We start from the raw sequence: 20,642 nt of genomic DNA, 5'->3' as shown, positions 1-20,642 counted from the left end.
TTTAGAATGTCATATCTAAATTCTTTATGTTTACCATATATTGTTTCATAGGCTTAGGACTTTTATCTTTTCATGAGAGTAGGTCAAGAAACTTGATATTGGTTACACCAGAGGATAGAGGAAAAAAAATTCAGCAGGGTTCCACACAGATATTTTAAAAAAGAAGCATGCATACATACATGAATTGGCTGCTTTTCTAAAAGTAGATATCTGAACAAATTACTTCATATAAAATCTTTGATGGATACGATGTTTATTTAGCCTGAATTCCTATCATATATTTGGACTTACTAAATGTAAGATAAATGGATGCACAAGATATATAGTTATAATAAAATAGATTAAATAATTCTAATAGCATTAACTCAAGGTTACACAATTAATTCAGCCTTTTTACACAATTTATCCAGCTATTATTCTATTATTTCACCTTTGACATTGAAACTGTAAATATTCTCCTTTACTCATCTCACTGTAGATCACTGTGTTCTCCACAATTCTGCATCTGGATTTGGGTATATGTACCCTTGGCTATATTTTTTATGTTCACCAGAAACATGATCTCACATATGGTAAATTAGTGGATTTCCTCAGTGTCATGATAGAGTTGATACTGCATGTTTTGTTATATTATATTCCTGATATGTCTTCATCTCTGTCATATGACTGTCCTAAAAATGAAAAAAGAAAGAAACATAGAACACCTAAAGCCAAAGTAAATTTTATCAAGTAATTTTACCAGAATCAGCTCCATAGTAATTCAGCAGGAACATTATGTTGGTTTTGTCACATTCAAATTTTGTTCCTTGCTTTTCAGTATCTTGGGACTCAAGTGATTCCTGGAAGGTAAATCATCTTCTATGTTTGTGCTAAATTATTTTATTTATGTTAAATTGTGTTATTTTATATTGTATTGCTTATGTTAAATTAAAATATTATATATGTATCTAATAATAAGTAATATATTGTATATGATAATATATATTAACATAATATATCATTTATGTTAAAATATTATATTATTTATGTTAAATTATTCACTGAAAACTGGATTCAGTACACAGTATTTACTAATTATTTTGTCTGCAAGCAGATTGAGAATGCCATGAAATGCAAAGATTTTCTTCCAATTAAAGCAAAGAGGGAAGCCTGGACAAAACAATCAGGTAATTTTTGCAGTACAATTTTCTGCAGAGAACTATAATAAACATCTAAGATGCTAGTGGACTTTACACTCGTTTCTTTTTTAATGAAATATTTTGAGGGAATTTGGCCTAATTACATCAGTGCCTATGTTTGTATCAACCTATTAAAATTTTTCAGAAAAAGCATAAAAATATTGTTAAAAAGAACTAAGCTGTTTCTACAATTAAAATTTCCAACATCATATCTGTTTGTGAGATTATGAGGTAGTTTTTCTTTCTCTCCCATGTTTTAAAAAGCTTGTGGTAGAGCTGGACTATGATCTCAGATGATTGTGAGAATAAGGAAAGAGATTTTTCTTGAAGTCAGTAGGTTGAGGCCAGTATGGGAAACACAGGAAAAGCACATCTAGAAGACAGTAGAAACTCTATCATGACACTGAGTAAATCTACTAATTCCATGGACATTTGTTGGGCTATATGCAAACTATATTCCATGCTCCTCACCCAACATGTGGTCATATCTAAAGGAAGTATCCACACAATAGAGTATCACAAATTTTAATTTATTCATTTCCTATAAAATAAACACTGTTTGTGGGAGAACACTCTTTCCTACAATTTAGACTAAGAGATTTAAATCCAAAAATACTTTTTTTCTTACATTTTTGGAGACTGAATCCAAATGTTTTAAGCAGTTACTTTTCCACTGAGTTTCACCCAATGACTTCATGGAATTACTGGTCAGCTTGATATATCCAGGTTGAAGGAAAATTGCCCACCAAGGATGTAAATGAATTCCCTCAACTTAGGAAGATATTGTCATGGAGAAACTACATGGCAAATGAGAGCAACATTTATATTTCTTCTGTTCTATTATGCATCTCAATGGAAATCTCAAGTAAGTCACGACCAGAATCTCATATCCAAGGAGCCCAGATTTTTACATTGTTCATTTAATTAGAATCATCCTACACACATCATTGGAATTTTCTGTCCTCTATATTTCTGGAAACATTCCCTCAATTCAGGCCTGCTTGAACTTCACACTGCTCTGTGGCCTTCTCATTATTCAACTGCTTTTATGTGCATGCCACTCACATTTCCCTGCCCACAGCATTAAGTGTGGTCTAACTACACTGCATATATGACCATCAACCCTCTTTACATTGAGACTATCAAAGCCTCTTAAATTTCTAGAAACCATTCAGAATACTAATTCTTCCTACCTTTGCATCATTAGCATTTCCCTACTGGCACTGTTCTCTGGATGTTCTCCTCGCCAATCCCCATGGTTACTAAATATTGTCCCCTTTAACATTGCTTCTATATCATGCTAGAGCCTTCTATTCTCTCTCCATTTCCCTCCCTCTGTCTCAAAACTTCCCTCCTATGTCAGTGTTCATATCTATCCTTAGAAAGGACACCAAACTGACACCTGTTATCTCCTCCAGCTTTACCACAAACTCAGTTATGCGTGGAAATAAATAAACTGTTGAGACAATATGATGTGAAAGCAGCCCCTTCAAGTGTAGGAGCCAAGGGACTAGAAATGGAAAGGAAAAATTTTCAGGTCAAGAGGTTATTCTCCAGTGCCAAAGCTGATTCACTGTCTGAGGTAATCCTAGGAAGAGCAAAATCAATTTGTGTCTGGAATAATAAGGACAGTCAGAGAACATTCACCAAACAGTGTGAGTCCTAATAGAAAAAAAAAGATAAAAAAAAGATAAAAGTCAAGAAAGGAAAATAACAGAAAGGAACACTGCATTCTTTTGCTAAAGTTGTAATGGGATCGATCACTTGGGACAACAAAATTGATGTCCAATGGTTGTTGAAACCTTATTATTTGTGTGAAGAGATACTAGGCAGTATGATGTTTCTTGTTTCTTGGCAATTTAAATTTTTTTCATGACATTTTCTTTTACTTTGAGTAGATGAACTTTTGTCTAATTATATGCATTGAACCCCTAGTGTCTCCCCAAGTGGTGTTATGAAGTACTGGTTCAATAGAATTACACCTCAATGATCTCAATATATACTGGGCACAAAGGGACACATGTGTAATTGCAAATATTTGGAGACTGATTCAGGCCAAGGGAAGTTTTTCAGCCAGTTAGGGCACTTTGTAGAAAACCTGTCTTCAAATAAAAAGGCCTGGAATAAGGACTTAAAGTAAGTGCTACAATTACTGCCAAAGATACACAAGTTCCTGGGTACCGTCCTCAGATCCATATACAAATAACAATTTAAAAAGTTTAAAAAAAATAATTATTCACCAAAAAGTAAGCTTAAATATAAATAAAATTTAGAAGATACAAATGTTATTACTTTTTATTTGCACAGATTGTTACACATTATAACTGTTTAATAAATCTATACTTTTTTTTTTAGAAAAGTCACATTCTGACATATCATTGTGTAAAACCCATGAGACACCTGATGGAACTGGACATAACCAGAAGCTGGTATGTAAATATGTCAAGTTAAAATTCTGGTTTATTCATCTTTTTCTGCTTTGGAAGATAAATTACTTCAAGTGAAATTACTTTAAAGTATACTCATTTGGGTATAAATATAAAATTTAATTTTAAGTCTAAAAGTATTTAAATGACCATGAATGAAAATAGCTTTAGAAATCATGGCAGCTTAAAGGTAAACTTTAGCATAGCAAATCAGCAATATTTAAAAATATTGTTTGCTTTTATCTGTGTAGCATTTTTAAATGATGCGGAATAAATTCCAGACTTAGGAATAACCAGTTGAAAGTATGAAGTGGTCATTGTACACATTCAAGTTAAGACATCATCATTTCCAATGGCTTAAAATTTTAGTTTTACATTGTCTCTCATTCATGCAGAGGTTAAAACTTTCATTTTCTCTTGACTCCAGTGTCTGTGTTGAGGCAGATAATGAGCCCAAATCAGACACAATACTGCCAGTTAATAGAATCAAAATCAAAAGGATGAGTTCTTTGCTATTAGGATACAAATGATAACTTCCTAGTTCAATTCCCTTGATGCAAGAAATCAATAGAATCAATAAATATTTTTAACCCTACTATGTTAGTGGATATTAGAAAAGGAACATGTATGCAGTTATTGGGAAATTATGAAAATTTTGAAAGTGTCATCTTGTCTCCTTGTGTGTGTTAGTAGGCTAAAATTTTGCATGCATTTGGGTGGACCTTTAGTCCACTTTTACATATGTCCTTCTACTATGCAGATTTATCTTTGGAATATGTCTTATGCTGGTTCATATCTCAACATCAAGTCTGCAACTGAGCATATCCTATGTACTAGTTTCACTCACCAGCATCTCTTTAAGGGAAGAGAACAGCCTGTGGCAACACTCTAAGCTTAAAAGAAAACATGTATCAACTATTAATAAAATAAATATAATTAATTATCTCTAAAACACTACAAACTGAAAACAAGGAGTATAAATAACAATGTACACTTGACTAAAAATACATGCATCGATGATAACAACATCTCTAGCAAATCAAAACTACTCTAAATGTACATGCTGAACTCCTCTGTTCATTGCACTTTGGCCACACCCATAAAAGCTGAGAGAACTTTTTCAAGTTGCACAGCAAAACTTACTCTCAGTACTTGTTTTGTACTTTGATATGTAGGTCTATCAAATGTAGAAACTGCCTGACACTTCCTGTGGTCCATGGAGGCTGGAGACAAGCCTGTAATTCAAAGATATCTTTTGGATTTCTGCAGTCAGAGACCTTGGAGGGTGCAATACTCCAAGTCTGTAAGGGTTTTCATTGCACGCTCTGGGAGCATGGCAGATATGGCATGCTTGCAGAATCTGTGACTTCTTCTGGTGAATGTTAGAAATTACCACTGGAACCAATTCTACCCTAGTTTTCCTGGACTTTTCTGTCAATTGAATTCTCAAACAGCCCTTCTCTCACACTATCATTATTCTCAAAGTACCCTTTGAAAGAGGCAGTACCCCTGTGGACCTGTGCTCTAGAAACTCTTCAGCAGGCATACACACATTTTTTGTTCAGAGTTTTCATCACATTCCTGCTAGTCCATTCCCAAGGCCCATACAGTGTTAACATCCAACATTCTTGGAGGTAAGCTGTCTACTGCATCTTACAGGTATAAACATGCAGTGGTTCCTGATCTCTCATACAGAGAGTCCATACAATAAGGCCCTTCTGAAATTGTTTTGACCTCAGGATTCTATTGAAATTGCTAAGGATACTCTCCAAATATTTTGTGCGCAACAATTCCAAATGCTCTCAGCAGAGTTGGTTGACTGTACCTGATATATCTGCTCATGTTTTGGTTCTGCATGCAGCCAGTTTTCAACCAGACACATCCCTGGCACTTTTTTTTTACAGAGCTGCAACCTCCCCACCACCATTTGAATTGACCTCATGCACTTTAGATAGACCAGAGGGCTATGCTCTATCTGCACAGAGCATTCAGCAGATGTATGTCTCATTTCCTCACCTAAATCTTCCAGGATTTTTGTTGTGGGTGCCTTCAACTCACTGCTTTAAAAGATAAAGTTCAGTCTTAGAAAGTCTAAAAAAAGAAAGACCTTTTTGTTCTGTTATCTCTACAAGAAAGCCTAGATAAATGAACCTGAGTGAAGAGGCACCTGCACACATAATCCAATTCTCTTTAGAAGATTGTGCAGTGAATCCAACTCTACTTGACACATTAGGCAGAATCTAATACTGTTCTTTTCTGAAAATGTTGTATTGGAATTGGGAAAATCTGTATAACTTTGCAATTTTTTTTCTATAAACTGTTATCCTTTAATAAAATGAGGGAGATTTTGATGTTATATGAGGGAGTTGGTTGATTGTACCTGATGTATCTGCTCAAATATATCTGTATTTGGTTCTGCATGCAGCCAGTTTTCAACCAGACACATCCCTGGCACTTTTTTTTCACACAGCTGCAACTCCCCCCACCATTTGAATTGACCATATATTTTGACCTCATGTTCTTTAGGTAGACCACAGGGCTATGCTCTACCTGCACAGAGCACTCAGAAGATCTATGTCTCAGTTCCTCTCCTAAATCTACTGGGATTTTTGTTGTGGGGTGCCTCCAACTCACTGCTTTAAAGACAATTTTCAGTTTTAGAAAGTCTACAAAAAGAAAGACTTTTTGTTCTGTTATCTCTACAAGAAAGCCTAGATAAATGAATCTGAGTGAGGACGCACCTGTACAATAAATCCAATTCTCCTCAGAAGATTGTGCAGTGAATCCAACTTTACTTGACACATTAGGCAGAATCTAATACTGTCCTTTGCTGAAAATGTTGAATTTGAGTTGGGGATAATCTATATAACATTGAAATTTTTTTCTATAAAGTGTTATCCTTTAATAAAATGAGGGAGATTTTGATGTTATAATTTTTATATTTTGGAAATTATAGGGCCATTCTGTATATTATATGGAGATTCATTTGGATATAATGATATATTATGAAAAGCTAGTTTGCTCAAATTCAGTGTCCAGTGTCTCCACATGTTCTTTATACATCCTTCTGTTGATGGGGTACATGGCTATTTCTGTGATATTTTCATTGAGACTAGCATCAAACATTGAAGTTCGTGTGTTAAGCAAGTATGCTAGTTGGGTTGCAGGGCAAGAAGTGGAAAAAGTGTGGGTTATATGGTGGTCATATTCCTACTATTCTTAGGAATACCCATACTGCTTTCCATAGTGGAAGTCCTAAGTTTAGTCTCACAGTGTATGATTGTACTTTATTCTTCACATCCTCACCAGCACTTATAATTGCTATTCTGAATGGGTGAGCTGAAATATCAATGGAGTTTTGGATGTTTTCACCCTGAATGTTTTGAACACAGAAATTTTTTTTTAACTTTGTAAGCAATTTGTATATCTTGTTCAGAGATGTATTGCTTTTTGCTATTTCTTAACTGGTTAGGAGAGTCTTCTCACCAACCAGAGAGCATATTCCTGTCTTTTACCCAACTAATTTCCCCTAGCACTGTTGCTGTCTATTTTTTTCTATGATTGCATTTGTTCTTTCCAATCCAATATAGTGTGTTTTATCTAGTCATAGGCTGTCTGTAGTAGCTCTCCAGTGTTTTTCTACACCAGGTTTTTTTTTTTTTTTTTCATATGTAGCAACACACTGGTTCATCTGACTGACTTTCTTCTCTGGAAATAGTCCGTAATGCTCTATGAATCTGTACTGCCTCCTTTCTCCACTGGAATACCTGTTAGTTTTTTTTTTTTTTTTTTTTTTTTGATGAAAGAGTTTCATATTCTATCCAAATTGCATGTGCTGTTACATTCAAGCAGAATATAGACACGTTTTTCTTTCTATCTTCTACTTTTTCTAAATGCAATTTTAACTCCATAAATATTTTACTGAAATCTATGAAATTTTCAAAGGTTCTGATGACTCAAAGGAAGCAAGTGCAACAGTGTTTTATTCCTACACGAGTTGACAGAATATAAACTCTCTTATCAGTTCAAGCTTCATAATTTAACACCAAAAAATTGCATCCACTGTTAAAAATGTTGAATTCTGTATTACATCAAATGCATTTGTATAGACAGTTTTAAATATCTTTCTCCTGTTGCATAGTTTGGTGGGGAATGTGAAGTTGGCTAATAAAACACTTAGGATACTTTTTTGGGGAATATGCATGTCACTGACTATATTTCCAGGGAAAACATTTCCTATATCCTCCATATATGTTTTACCCCATCAGCAGCCAGATGAAGAGAAGAGCTCAGCTTAACCTGGAATGCGTAGGATGGCATCTCTTTTAGAAAGTGTGGTTGCTACAATATACTTGTATAATTTTTAATTCCCATGACTTTACACTTAGAAGTATTGTGATAACTAAAGAGTGATGATGAAATCTTTGTAGAACTCATTATTAACATTAATTTTACAGAGTATTTCTGACAAACAGCCAGAGGTTTGTGCTTCTGGTGATTCTGGTGTGTCCCATCAAAGAGAAAAGTATAGAGAAAATGCACATATACAAGGTAAAAAAATACATATATAAATATATATGAATTACAAAATATTTTGGAGAGAATATTGCCTTCATTCATGAGCATTAGTATACTCTTATTGTTTGAATAATGTTTTTCTTAAATAACTAGAAAGAAAAAACTAAGGTACTATGTGTGTATCTTATTACATTTCAGGCTCAGATCAAATTAGGGATATTACTTAAAGAAGTGAATTATGAATTGCATTTTATACATGCTTTGATCACAGGAAAGTGGAAAATTGAAAATAAATAGAGAAAGAAGGAAGGAAAATTGAGACATGTAGTTAGTAAGGGACTCAATGAAAAAAAAAAACGGAGCAATAGTTCTCAGTGAAGGAAAGGAAATTCAAATTACCTATCAGAAGGAAAATAAAAACAGGGTTTTCAAAATGGGGAAGAAATGCAAGTTTCCTGTTCAAATGTTGATTAATGCATAAGTAAAATTATTTCAATCTTTCCTAGTATGGTTTGAAAAAAATTTGGAGTGAAGAACTAATCACTCAGACCTAAGCTCTTTTAGCAAAAATGATTATGTATGTACACATTTTAAAGAATGCAACATGTTGCTACTACCTACAACATCAAAAAAATATATAAGGCAGAAACAGAAATGGGGAAATATAAAGAAATATGAATGGTTATAGAGTGATGTCCAAACCACAGATATCTAAAATTCCCATTGGAAATATTATGGCTCCATTTAGACTTTCGTTTAGAGGGACTTCATAGGGAGGAACTGAGAGATGAATTCATGTTAAAGTATGAGAAGTGGAAGAAGACCAAGTTCACACTGGGAATCTCAAACTGCTGTGCATTGACTGTTGGGGACCATGTTCAGAAGCTCATTCTGAGGCAGCAGATCTTTCCTTTTATTTGCTAAGGTCATTCCAAAGAGCCTCATCCACAGACAACATTGTTCATAGCTTGGGAACTGATGTCTTTGGGAAATGTAAATGAACCCTATTTGTTCCTATACTTCAGGAGACAGCAGATGAAGTGTAAGCATACATCTTGCTTTCCTGTGAGGATATATCTTGGAAAGGGAGAAGGTCTAAAAAGAGAAAGACATACAAATTATACTTCCATGATACATTTCCTATATAGCGAGAAAAGAAGGAGTGGGAATAATCAATCCAAAGAATGTAAAATTCACAGTTTCAAACACAAGCCTCTAGAAGTTTCTTTGGAAATTTTAAAAAGAAGGAAAAAATGAAGTAGAATTTCTAAAAATGTAGTAGAAACCAAAGAGTTTTCTAGGTAATTTTGGAGGGAACCATTTTGAAACTGAGAGAAGGCAGCCCAGCTTCTTTCAGTTTATCTGCCTTCAGACCAAAGGTGAGACTATTCCTGGTCCAGAGATAATTGGAACCAGTATGGACTGGAAGAATTGGGGCAATGTGCAGCTACCAACTTCTCCCCTTCATACCTACCAGGTACCATGATATATGTGGCATCCATGTGGTTCATTCAGATGAGAAACCTAGCTTTATTTTTTTAGTTGTAAATGGACATAATATCTTTAGTTTTATTTATTCATTTTTAAGTGATGCAGAGGATTAAACTCAGGGCCTTAGGCATGCAAGCCAAGTGCTCTACCACTGAACTACAACCCTAGTCACAAACTAAATTTTCTATTATTATTATTACTACTATAGCAGTGCTTTGAAATGAAACCCTGTCTCTTGTCCTGCCAGTAATGTACTTTATTACTGAGATAAATTCTTATCTCCAGATAGCTAATTTTCTCTTCAGCCAGACATTTTATGAGAATATTTGAATAACTTTGAAGATATGCCATGCCAGTCTCATTTTTTCCACCTAAAGTTTTTAGGGAGTTTGGTCCTTGAACACCAAGATATTTATCAGGTGTGTGTGTGTGTGTGTGTGTGTGTGTGTACGTGTGTTTGTTTGTGTGTGTGTATGTCAATGATATTGAAGTTAGGGAGTTTATTGATATATTATCATTCTGCAAGCTTTCAGATTATGTTTTATTACTATATCTCACTTTATCATGGAACATGCAGCTACAAACTTCTCACCCACATACCTACCAGGCACAACAATGTATGTGGAATCCATGTGAGATATTCAGAAGAGAATCAGTATTGTTGATGCATTTGTTGTTGTAAAAGTAGCTAGTTGTTCCTTTATCTATTTATTGTTCCCTCAACATAAAAAACTTGTCCTTGGGCATTCCAGGAATATACTTGCATTACTAAACGCCATGTTCATCCTTAGACTACTAATTTTCTGATAATGCAGCATGGCCATGAATACTTGAAAAACTGACAAGATCTACTAAACCAGATTCATTTTGTAAACAAAAGTCATTATTAAGTTTATACCTTGTAACGCAAGACAGTTATTCCATATATATATATATATATATATATATATATATATATATATATATATATATATACTTATATATATCACTAACTTTGAAATAGAAAGGTTTACTGATATATGATATTCTGTGAGCTTTCAGATAGCTTTTTCCTTTAGAATGTCATATCTAAATTCTTTATGTTTACCATATATTGTTTCATAGGCTTAGGACTTTTATCTTTTCATGAGAGTAGGTCAAGAAACTTGATATTGGTTACACCAGAGGATAGAGGAAAAAAAATTCAGCAGGGTTCCACACAGATATTTTAAAAAAGAAGCATGCATACATACATGAATTGGCTGCTTTTCTAAAAGTAGATATCTGAACAAATTACTTCATATAAAATCTTTGATGGATACGATGTTTATTTAGCCTGAATTCCTATCATATATTTGGACTTACTAAATGTAAGATAAATGGATGCACAAGATATATAGTTATAATAAAATAGATTAAATAATTCTAATAGCATTAACTCAAGGTTACACAATTAATTCAGCCTTTTTACACAATTTATCCAGCTATTATTCTATTATTTCACCTTTGACATTGAAACTGTAAATATTCTCCTTTACTCATCTCACTGTAGATCACTGTGTTCTCCACAATTCTGCATCTGGATTTGGGTATATGTACCCTTGGCTATATTTTTTATGTTCACCAGAAACATGATCTCACATATGGTAAATTAGTGGATTTCCTCAGTGTCATGATAGAGTTGATACTGCATGTTTTGTTATATTATATTCCTGATATGTCTTCATCTCTGTCATATGACTGTCCTAAAAATGAAAAAAGAAAGAAACATAGAACACCTAAAGCCAAAGTAAATTTTATCAAGTAATTTTACCAGAATCAGCTCCATAGTAATTCAGCAGGAACATTATGTTGGTTTTGTCACATTCAAATTTTGTTCCTTGCTTTTCAGTATCTTGGGACTCAAGTGATTCCTGGAAGGTAAATCATCTTCTATGTTTGTGCTAAATTATTTTATTTATGTTAAATTGTGTTATTTTATATTGTATTGCTTATGTTAAATTAAAATATTATATATGTATCTAATAATAAGTAATATATTGTATATGATAATATATATTAACATAATATATCATTTATGTTAAAATATTATATTATTTATGTTAAATTATTCACTGAAAACTGGATTCAGTACACAGTATTTACTAATTATTTTGTCTGCAAGCAGATTGAGAATGCCATGAAATGCAAAGATTTTCTTCCAATTAAAGCAAAGAGGGAAGCCTGGACAAAACAATCAGGTAATTTTTGCAGTACAATTTTCTGCAGAGAACTATAATAAACATCTAAGATGCTAGTGGACTTTACACTCGTTTCTTTTTTAATGAAATATTTTGAGGGAATTTGGCCTAATTACATCAGTGCCTATGTTTGTATCAACCTATTAAAATTTTTCAGAAAAAGCATAAAAATATTGTTAAAAAGAACTAAGCTGTTTCTACAATTAAAATTTCCAACATCATATCTGTTTGTGAGATTATGAGGTAGTTTTTCTTTCTCTCCCATGTTTTAAAAAGCTTGTGGTAGAGCTGGACTATGATCTCAGATGATTGTGAGAATAAGGAAAGAGATTTTTCTTGAAGTCAGTAGGTTGAGGCCAGTATGGGAAACACAGGAAAAGCACATCTAGAAGACAGTAGAAACTCTATCATGACACTGAGTAAATCTACTAATTCCATGGACATTTGTTGGGCTATATGCAAACTATATTCCATGCTCCTCACCCAACATGTGGTCATATCTAAAGGAAGTATCCACACAATAGAGTATCACAAATTTTAATTTATTCATTTCCTATAAAATAAACACTGTTTGTGGGAGAACACTCTTTCCTACAATTTAGACTAAGAGATTTAAATCCAAAAATACTTTTTTTCTTACATTTTTGGAGACTGAATCCAAATGTTTTAAGCAGTTACTTTTCCACTGAGTTTCACCCAATGACTTCATGGAATTACTGGTCAGCTTGATATATCCAGGTTGAAGGAAAATTGCCCACCAAGGATGTAAATGAATTCCCTCAACTTAGGAAGATATTGTCATGGAGAAACTACATGGCAAATGAGAGCAACATTTATATTTCTTCTGTTCTATTATGCATCTCAATGGAAATCTCAAGTAAGTCACGACCAGAATCTCATATCCAAGGAGCCCAGATTTTTACATTGTTCATTTAATTAGAATCATCCTACACACATCATTGGAATTTTCTGTCCTCTATATTTCTGGAAACATTCCCTCAATTCAGGCCTGCTTGAACTTCACACTGCTCTGTGGCCTTCTCATTATTCAACTGCTTTTATGTGCATGCCACTCACATTTCCCTGCCCACAGCATTAAGTGTGGTCTAACTACACTGCATATATGACCATCAACCCTCTTTACATTGAGACTATCAAAGCCTCTTAAATTTCTAGAAACCATTCAGAATACTAATTCTTCCTACCTTTGCATCATTAGCATTTCCCTACTGGCACTGTTCTCTGGATGTTCTCCTCGCCAATCCCCATGGTTACTAAATATTGTCCCCTTTAACATTGCTTCTATATCATGCTAGAGCCTTCTATTCTCTCTCCATTTCCCTCCCTCTGTCTCAAAACTTCCCTCCTATGTCAGTGTTCATATCTATCCTTAGAAAGGACACCAAACTGACACCTGTTATCTCCTCCAGCTTTACCACAAACTCAGTTATGCGTGGAAATAAATAAACTGTTGAGACAATATGATGTGAAAGCAGCCCCTTCAAGTGTAGGAGCCAAGGGACTAGAAATGGAAAGGAAAAATTTTCAGGTCAAGAGGTTATTCTCCAGTGCCAAAGCTGATTCACTGTCTGAGGTAATCCTAGGAAGAGCAAAATCAATTTGTGTCTGGAATAATAAGGACAGTCAGAGAACATTCACCAAACAGTGTGAGTCCTAATAGAAAAAAAAAGATAAAAAAAAGATAAAAGTCAAGAAAGGAAAATAACAGAAAGGAACACTGCATTCTTTTGCTAAAGTTGTAATGGGATCGATCACTTGGGACAACAAAATTGATGTCCAATGGTTGTTGAAACCTTATTATTTGTGTGAAGAGATACTAGGCAGTATGATGTTTCTTGTTTCTTGGCAATTTAAATTTTTTTCATGACATTTTCTTTTACTTTGAGTAGATGAACTTTTGTCTAATTATATGCATTGAACCCCTAGTGTCTCCCCAAGTGGTGTTATGAAGTACTGGTTCAATAGAATTACACCTCAATGATCTCAATATATACTGGGCACAAAGGGACACATGTGTAATTGCAAATATTTGGAGACTGATTCAGGCCAAGGGAAGTTTTTCAGCCAGTTAGGGCACTTTGTAGAAAACCTGTCTTCAAATAAAAAGGCCTGGAATAAGGACTTAAAGTAAGTGCTACAATTACTGCCAAAGATACACAAGTTCCTGGGTACCGTCCTCAGATCCATATACAAATAACAATTTAAAAAGTTTAAAAAAAATAATTATTCACCAAAAAGTAAGCTTAAATATAAATAAAATTTAGAAGATACAAATGTTATTACTTTTTATTTGCACAGATTGTTACACATTATAACTGTTTAATAAATCTATACTTTTTTTTTTAGAAAAGTCACATTCTGACATATCATTGTGTAAAACCCATGAGACACCTGATGGAACTGGACATAACCAGAAGCTGGTATGTAAATATGTCAAGTTAAAATTCTGGTTTATTCATCTTTTTCTGCTTTGGAAGATAAATTACTTCAAGTGAAATTACTTTAAAGTATACTCATTTGGGTATAAATATAAAATTTAATTTTAAGTCTAAAAGTATTTAAATGACCATGAATGAAAATAGCTTTAGAAATCATGGCAGCTTAAAGGTAAACTTTAGCATAGCAAATCAGCAATATTTAAAAATATTGTTTGCTTTTATCTGTGTAGCATTTTTAAATGATGCGGAATAAATTCCAGACTTAGGAATAACCAGTTGAAAGTATGAAGTGGTCATTGTACACATTCAAGTTAAGACATCATCATTTCCAATGGCTTAAAATTTTAGTTTTACATTGTCTCTCATTCATGCAGAGGTTAAAACTTTCATTTTCTCTTGACTCCAGTGTCTGTGTTGAGGCAGATAATGAGCCCAAATCAGACACAATACTGCCAGTTAATAGAATCAAAATCAAAAGGATGAGTTCTTTGCTATTAGGATACAAATGATAACTTCCTAGTTCAATTCCCTTGATGCAAGAAATCAATAGAATCAATAAATATTTTTAACCCTACTATGTTAGTGGATATTAGAAAAGGAACATGTATGCAGTTATTGGGAAATTATGAAAATTTTGAAAGTGTCATCTTGTCTCCTTGTGTGTGTTAGTAGGCTAAAATTTTGCATGCATTTGGGTGGACCTTTAGTCCACTTTTACATATGTCCTTCTACTATGCAGATTTATCTTTGGAATATGTCTTATGCTGGTTCATATCTCAACATCAAGTCTGCAACTGAGCATATCCTATGTACTAGTTTCACTCACCAGCATCTCTTTAAGGGAAGAGAACAGCCTGTGGCAACACTCTAAGCTTAAAAGAAAACATGTATCAACTATTAATAAAATAAATATAATTAATTATCTCTAAAACACTACAAACTGAAAACAAGGAGTATAAATAACAATGTACACTTGACTAAAAATACATGCATCGATGATAACAACATCTCTAGCAAATCAAAACTACTCTAAATGTACATGCTGAACTCCTCTGTTCATTGCACTTTGGCCACACCCATAAAAGCTGAGAGAACTTTTTCAAGTTGCACAGCAAAACTTACTCTCAGTACTTGTTTTGTACTTTGATATGTAGGTCTATCAAATGTAGAAACTGCCTGACACTTCCTGTGGTCCATGGAGGCTGGAGACAAGCCTGTAATTCAAAGATATCTTTTGGATTTCTGCAGTCAGAGACCTTGGAGGGTGCAATACTCCAAGTCTGTAAGGGTTTTCATTGCACGCTCTGGGAGCATGGCAGATATGGCATGCTTGCAGAATCTGTGACTTCTTCTGGTGAATGTTAGAAATTACCACTGGAACCAATTCTACCCTAGTTTTCCTGGACTTTTCTGTCAATTGAATTCTCAAACAGCCCTTCTCTCACACTATCATTATTCTCAAAGTACCCTTTGAAAGAGGCAGTACCCCTGTGGACCTGTGCTCTAGAAACTCTTCAGCAGGCATACACACATTTTTTGTTCAGAGTTTTCATCACATTCCTGCTAGTCCATTCCCAAGGCCCATACAGTGTTAACATCCAACATTCTTGGAGGTAAGCTGTCTACTGCATCTTACAGGTATAAACATGCAGTGGTTCCTGATCTCTCATACAGAGAGTCCATACAATAAGGCCCTTCTGAAATTGTTTTGACCTCAGGATTCTATTGAAATTGCTAAGGATACTCTCCAAATATTTTGTGCTCAACAATGAGGCAACAATTCCAAATGCTCTCAGCAGAGTTGGTTGACTGTACCTGATATATCTGCTCATGTTTTGGTTCTGCATGCAGCCAGTTTTCAACCAGACACATCCCTGGCACTTTTTTTTTACAGAGCTGCAACCTCCCCACCACCATTTGAATTGACCTCATGCACTTTAGATAGACCAGAGGGCTATGCTCTATCTGCACAGAGCATTCAGCAGATGTATGTCTCATTTCCTCACCTAAATCTTCCAGGATTTTTGTTGTGGGTGCCTTCAACTCACTGCTTTAAAAGATAAAGTTCAGTCTTAGAAAGTCTAAAAAAAGAAAGACCTTTTTGTTCTGTTATCTCTACAAGAAAGCCTAGATAAATGAACCTGAGTGAAGAGGCACCTGCACACATAATCCAATTCTCTTTAGAAGATTGTGCAGTGAATCCAACTCTACTTGACACATTAGGCAGAATCTAATACTGTTCTTTTCTGAAAATGTTGTATTGGAATTGGGAAAATCTGTATAACTTTGCAATTTTTTTTTCTATAAACTGTTATCCTTTAATAAAATGAGGGAGATTTTGATGTTATATGAGGGAGTTGGTTGATTGTACCTGATGTATCTGCTCAAATATATCTGTATTTGGTTCTGCATGCAGCCAGTTTTCAACCAGACACATCCCTGGCACTTTTTTTTCACACAGCTGCAACTCCCCCCACCATTTGAATTGACCATATATTTTGACCTCATGTTCTTTAGGTAGACCACAGGGCTATGCTCTACCTGCACAGAGCACTCAGAAGATCTATGTCTCAGTTCCTCTCCTAAATCTACTGGGATTTTTGTTGTGGGGTGCCTCCAACTCACTGCTTTAAAGACAATTTTCAGTTTTAGAAAGTCTACAAAAAGAAAGACTTTTTGTTCTGTTATCTCTACAAGAAAGCCTAGATAAATGAATCTGAGTGAGGACGCACCTGTACAATAAATCCAATTCTCCTCAGAAGATTGTGCAGTGAATCCAACTTTACTTGACACATTAGGCAGAATCTAATACTGTCCTTTGCTGAAAATGTTGAATTTGAGTTGGGGATAATCTATATAACATTGAAATTTTTTTCTATAAAGTGTTATCCTTTAATAAAATGAGGGAGATTTTGATGTTATAATTTTTATATTTTGGAAATTATAGGGCCATTCTGTATATTATATGGAGATTCATTTGGATATAATGATATATTATGAAAAGCTAGTTTGCTCAAATTCAGTGTCCAGTGTCTCCACATGTTCTTTATACATCCTTCTGTTGATGGGGTACATGGCTATTTCTGTGATATTTTCATTGAGACTAGCATCAAACATTGAAGTTCGTGTGTTAAGCAAGTATGCTAGTTGGGTTGCAGGGCAAGAAGTGGAAAAAGTGTGGGTTATATGGTGGTCATATTCCTACTATTCTTAGGAATACCCATACTGCTTTCCATAGTGGAAGTCCTAAGTTTAGTCTCACAGTGTATGATTGTACTTTATTCTTCACATCCTCACCAGCACTTATAATTGCTATTCTGAATGGGTGAGCTGAAATATCAATGGAGTTTTGGATGTTTTCACCCTGAATGTTTTGAACACAGAAATTTTTTTTTAACTTTGTAAGCAATTTGTATATCTTGTTCAGAGATGTATTGCTTTTTGCTATTTCTTAACTGGTTAGGAGAGTCTTCTCACCAACCAGAGAGCATATTCCTGTCTTTTACCCAACTAATTTCCCCTAGCACTGTTGCTGTCTATTTTTTTCTATGATTGCATTTGTTCTTTCCAATCCAATATAGTGTGTTTTATCTAGTCATAGGCTGTCTGTAGTAGCTCTCCAGTGTTTTTCTACACCAGGTTTTTTTTTTTTTTTTCATATGTAGCAACACACTGGTTCATCTGACTGACTTTCTTCTCTGGAAATAGTCCGTAATGCTCTATGAATCTGTACTGCCTCCTTTCTCCACTGGAATACCTGTTAGTTTTTTTTTTTTTTTTTTTTTTTGATGAAAGAGTTTCATATTCTATCCAAATTGCATGTGCTGTTACATTCAAGCAGAATATAGACACGTTTTTCTTTCTATCTTCTACTTTTTCTAAATGCAATTTTAACTCCATAAATATTTTACTGAAATCTATGAAATTTTCAAAGGTTCTGATGACTCAAAGGAAGCAAGTGCAACAGTGTTTTATTCCTACACGAGTTGACAGAATATAAACTCTCTTATCAGTTCAAGCTTCATAATTTAACACCAAAAAATTGCATCCACTGTTAAAAATGTTGAATTCTGTATTACATCAAATGCATTTGTATAGACAGTTTTAAATATCTTTCTCCTGTTGCATAGTTTTGTGGGGAATGTGAAGTTGGCTAATAAAACACTTAGGATACTTTTTTGGGGAATATGCATGTCACTGACTATATTTCCAGGGAAAACATTTCCTATATCCTCCATATATGTTTTACCCCATCAGCAGCCAGATGAAGAGAAGAGCTCAGCTTAACCTGGAATGCGTAGGATGGCATCTCTTTTAGAAAGTGTGGTTGCTACAATATACTTGTATAATTTTTAATTCCCATGACTTTACACTTAGAAGTATTGTGATAACTAAAGAGTGATGATGAAATCTTTGTAGAACTCATTATTAACATTAATTTTACAGAGTATTTCTGACAAACAGCCAGAGGTTTGTGCTTCTGGTGATTCTGGTGTGTCCCATCAAAGAGAAAAGTATAGAGAAAATGCACATATACAAGGTAAAAAAATACATATATAAATATATATGAATTACAAAATATTTTGGAGAGAATATTGCCTTCATTCATGAGCATTAGTATACTCTTATTGTTTGAATAATGTTTTTCTTAAATAACTAGAAAGAAAAAACTAAGGTACTATGTGTGTATCTTATTACATTTCAGGCTCAGATCAAATTAGGGATATTACTTAAAGAAGTGAATTATGAATTGCATTTTATACATGCTTTGATCACAGGAAAGTGGAAAATTGAAAATAAATAGAGAAAGAAGGAAGGAAAATTGAGACATGTAGTTAGTAAGGGACTCAATGAAAAAAAAAACGGAGCAATAGTTCTCAGTGAAGGAAAGGAAATTCAAATTACCTATCAGAAGGAAAATAAAAACAGGGTTTTCAAAATGGGGAAGAAATGCAAGTTTCCTGTTCAAATGTTGATTAATGCATAAGTAAAATTATTTCAATCTTTCCTAGTATGGTTTGAAAAAAATTTGAGGAGTGAAGAACTAATCACTCAGACCTAAGCTCTTTTAGCAAAAATGATTATGTATGTACACATTTTAAAGAATGCAACATGTTGCTACTACCTACAACATCAAAAAAATATATAAGGCAGAAACAGAAATGGGGAAATATAAAGAAATATGAATGGTTATAGAGTGATGTCCAAACCACAGATATCTAAAATTCCCATTGGAAATATTATGGCTCCATTTAGACTTTCGTTTAGAGGGACTTCATAGGGAGGAACTGAGAGATGAATTCATGTTAAAGTATGAGAAGTGGAAGAAGACCAAGTTCACACTGGGAATCTCAAACTGCTGTGCATTGACTGTTGGGGACCATGTTCAGAAGCTCATTCTGAGGCAGCAGATCTTTCCTTTTATTTGCTAAGGTCATTCCAAAGAGCCTCATCCACAGACAACATTGTTCATAGCTTGGGAACTGATGTCTTTGGGAAATGTAAATGAACCCTATTTGTTCCTATACTTCAGGAGACAGCAGATGAAGTGTAAGCATACATCTTGCTTTCCTGTGAGGATATATCTTGGAAAGGGAGAAGGTCTAAAAAGAGAAAGACATACAAATTATACTTCCATGATACATTTCCTATATAGCGAGAAAAGAAGGAGTGGGAATAATCAATCCAAAGAATGTAAAATTCACAGTTTCAAACACAAGCCTCTAGAAGTTTCTTTGGAAATTTTAAAAAGAAGGAAAAAATGAAGTAGAATTTCTAAAAATGTAGTAGAAACCAAAGAGTTTTCTAGGTAATTTTGGAGGGAACCATTTTGAAACTGAGAGAAGGCAGCCCAGCTTCTTTCAGTTTATCTGCCTTCAGACCAAAGGTGAGACTATTCCTGGTCCAGAGATAATTGGAACCAGTATGGACTGGAAGAATTGGGGCAATGTGCAGCTACCAACTTCTCCCCTTCATACCTACCAGGTACCATGATATATGTGGCATCCATGTGGTTCATTCAGATGAGAAACCTAGCTTTATTTTTTTAGTTGTAAATGGACATAATATCTTTAGTTTTATTTATTCATTTTTAAGTGATGCAGAGGATTAAACTCAGGGCCTTAGGCATGCAAGCCAAGTGCTCTACCACTGAACTACAACCCTAGTCACAAACTAAATTTTCTATTATTATTATTACTACTATAGCAGTGCTTTGAAATGAAACCCTGTCTCTTGTCCTGCCAGTAATGTACTTTATTACTGAGATAAATTCTTATCTCCAGATAGCTAATTTTCTCTTCAGCCAGACATTTTATGAGAATATTTGAATAACTTTGAAGATATGCCATG

At 34.2% G+C, this 20,642-nt stretch overlaps 1 protein-coding gene across 1 annotated transcript in view; it reads left to right on the top strand.

The window, feature by feature from the left end:
• Nucleotides 1-20,642, top strand: part of LOC114081255 (uncharacterized) — a 143,556-nt gene that overhangs the window by 22,125 nt on the left and 100,789 nt on the right. The window contains exons 9-16 of the mRNA XM_071612787.1: nt 818-846; nt 1,094-1,166; nt 3,534-3,607; nt 8,062-8,155; nt 11,484-11,512; nt 11,760-11,832; nt 14,200-14,273; nt 18,738-18,831. Coding sequence (XP_071468888.1) covers nt 818-846; nt 1,094-1,166; nt 3,534-3,607; nt 8,062-8,155; nt 11,484-11,512; nt 11,760-11,832; nt 14,200-14,273; nt 18,738-18,831 — 540 coding nt within the window. The remainder of the gene's footprint in view (nt 1-817; nt 847-1,093; nt 1,167-3,533; nt 3,608-8,061; nt 8,156-11,483; nt 11,513-11,759; nt 11,833-14,199; nt 14,274-18,737; nt 18,832-20,642) is intronic.

Source organism: Marmota flaviventris, chromosome 5, assembly GCF_047511675.1.
Source record: "Marmota flaviventris isolate mMarFla1 chromosome 5, mMarFla1.hap1, whole genome shotgun sequence".
Lineage (NCBI taxonomy): Eukaryota > Metazoa > Chordata > Mammalia > Rodentia > Sciuridae > Marmota > Marmota flaviventris.
Note: the sequence above shows the minus strand (reverse complement) of the source record. Positions and strands in the feature narration are given on the sequence as shown.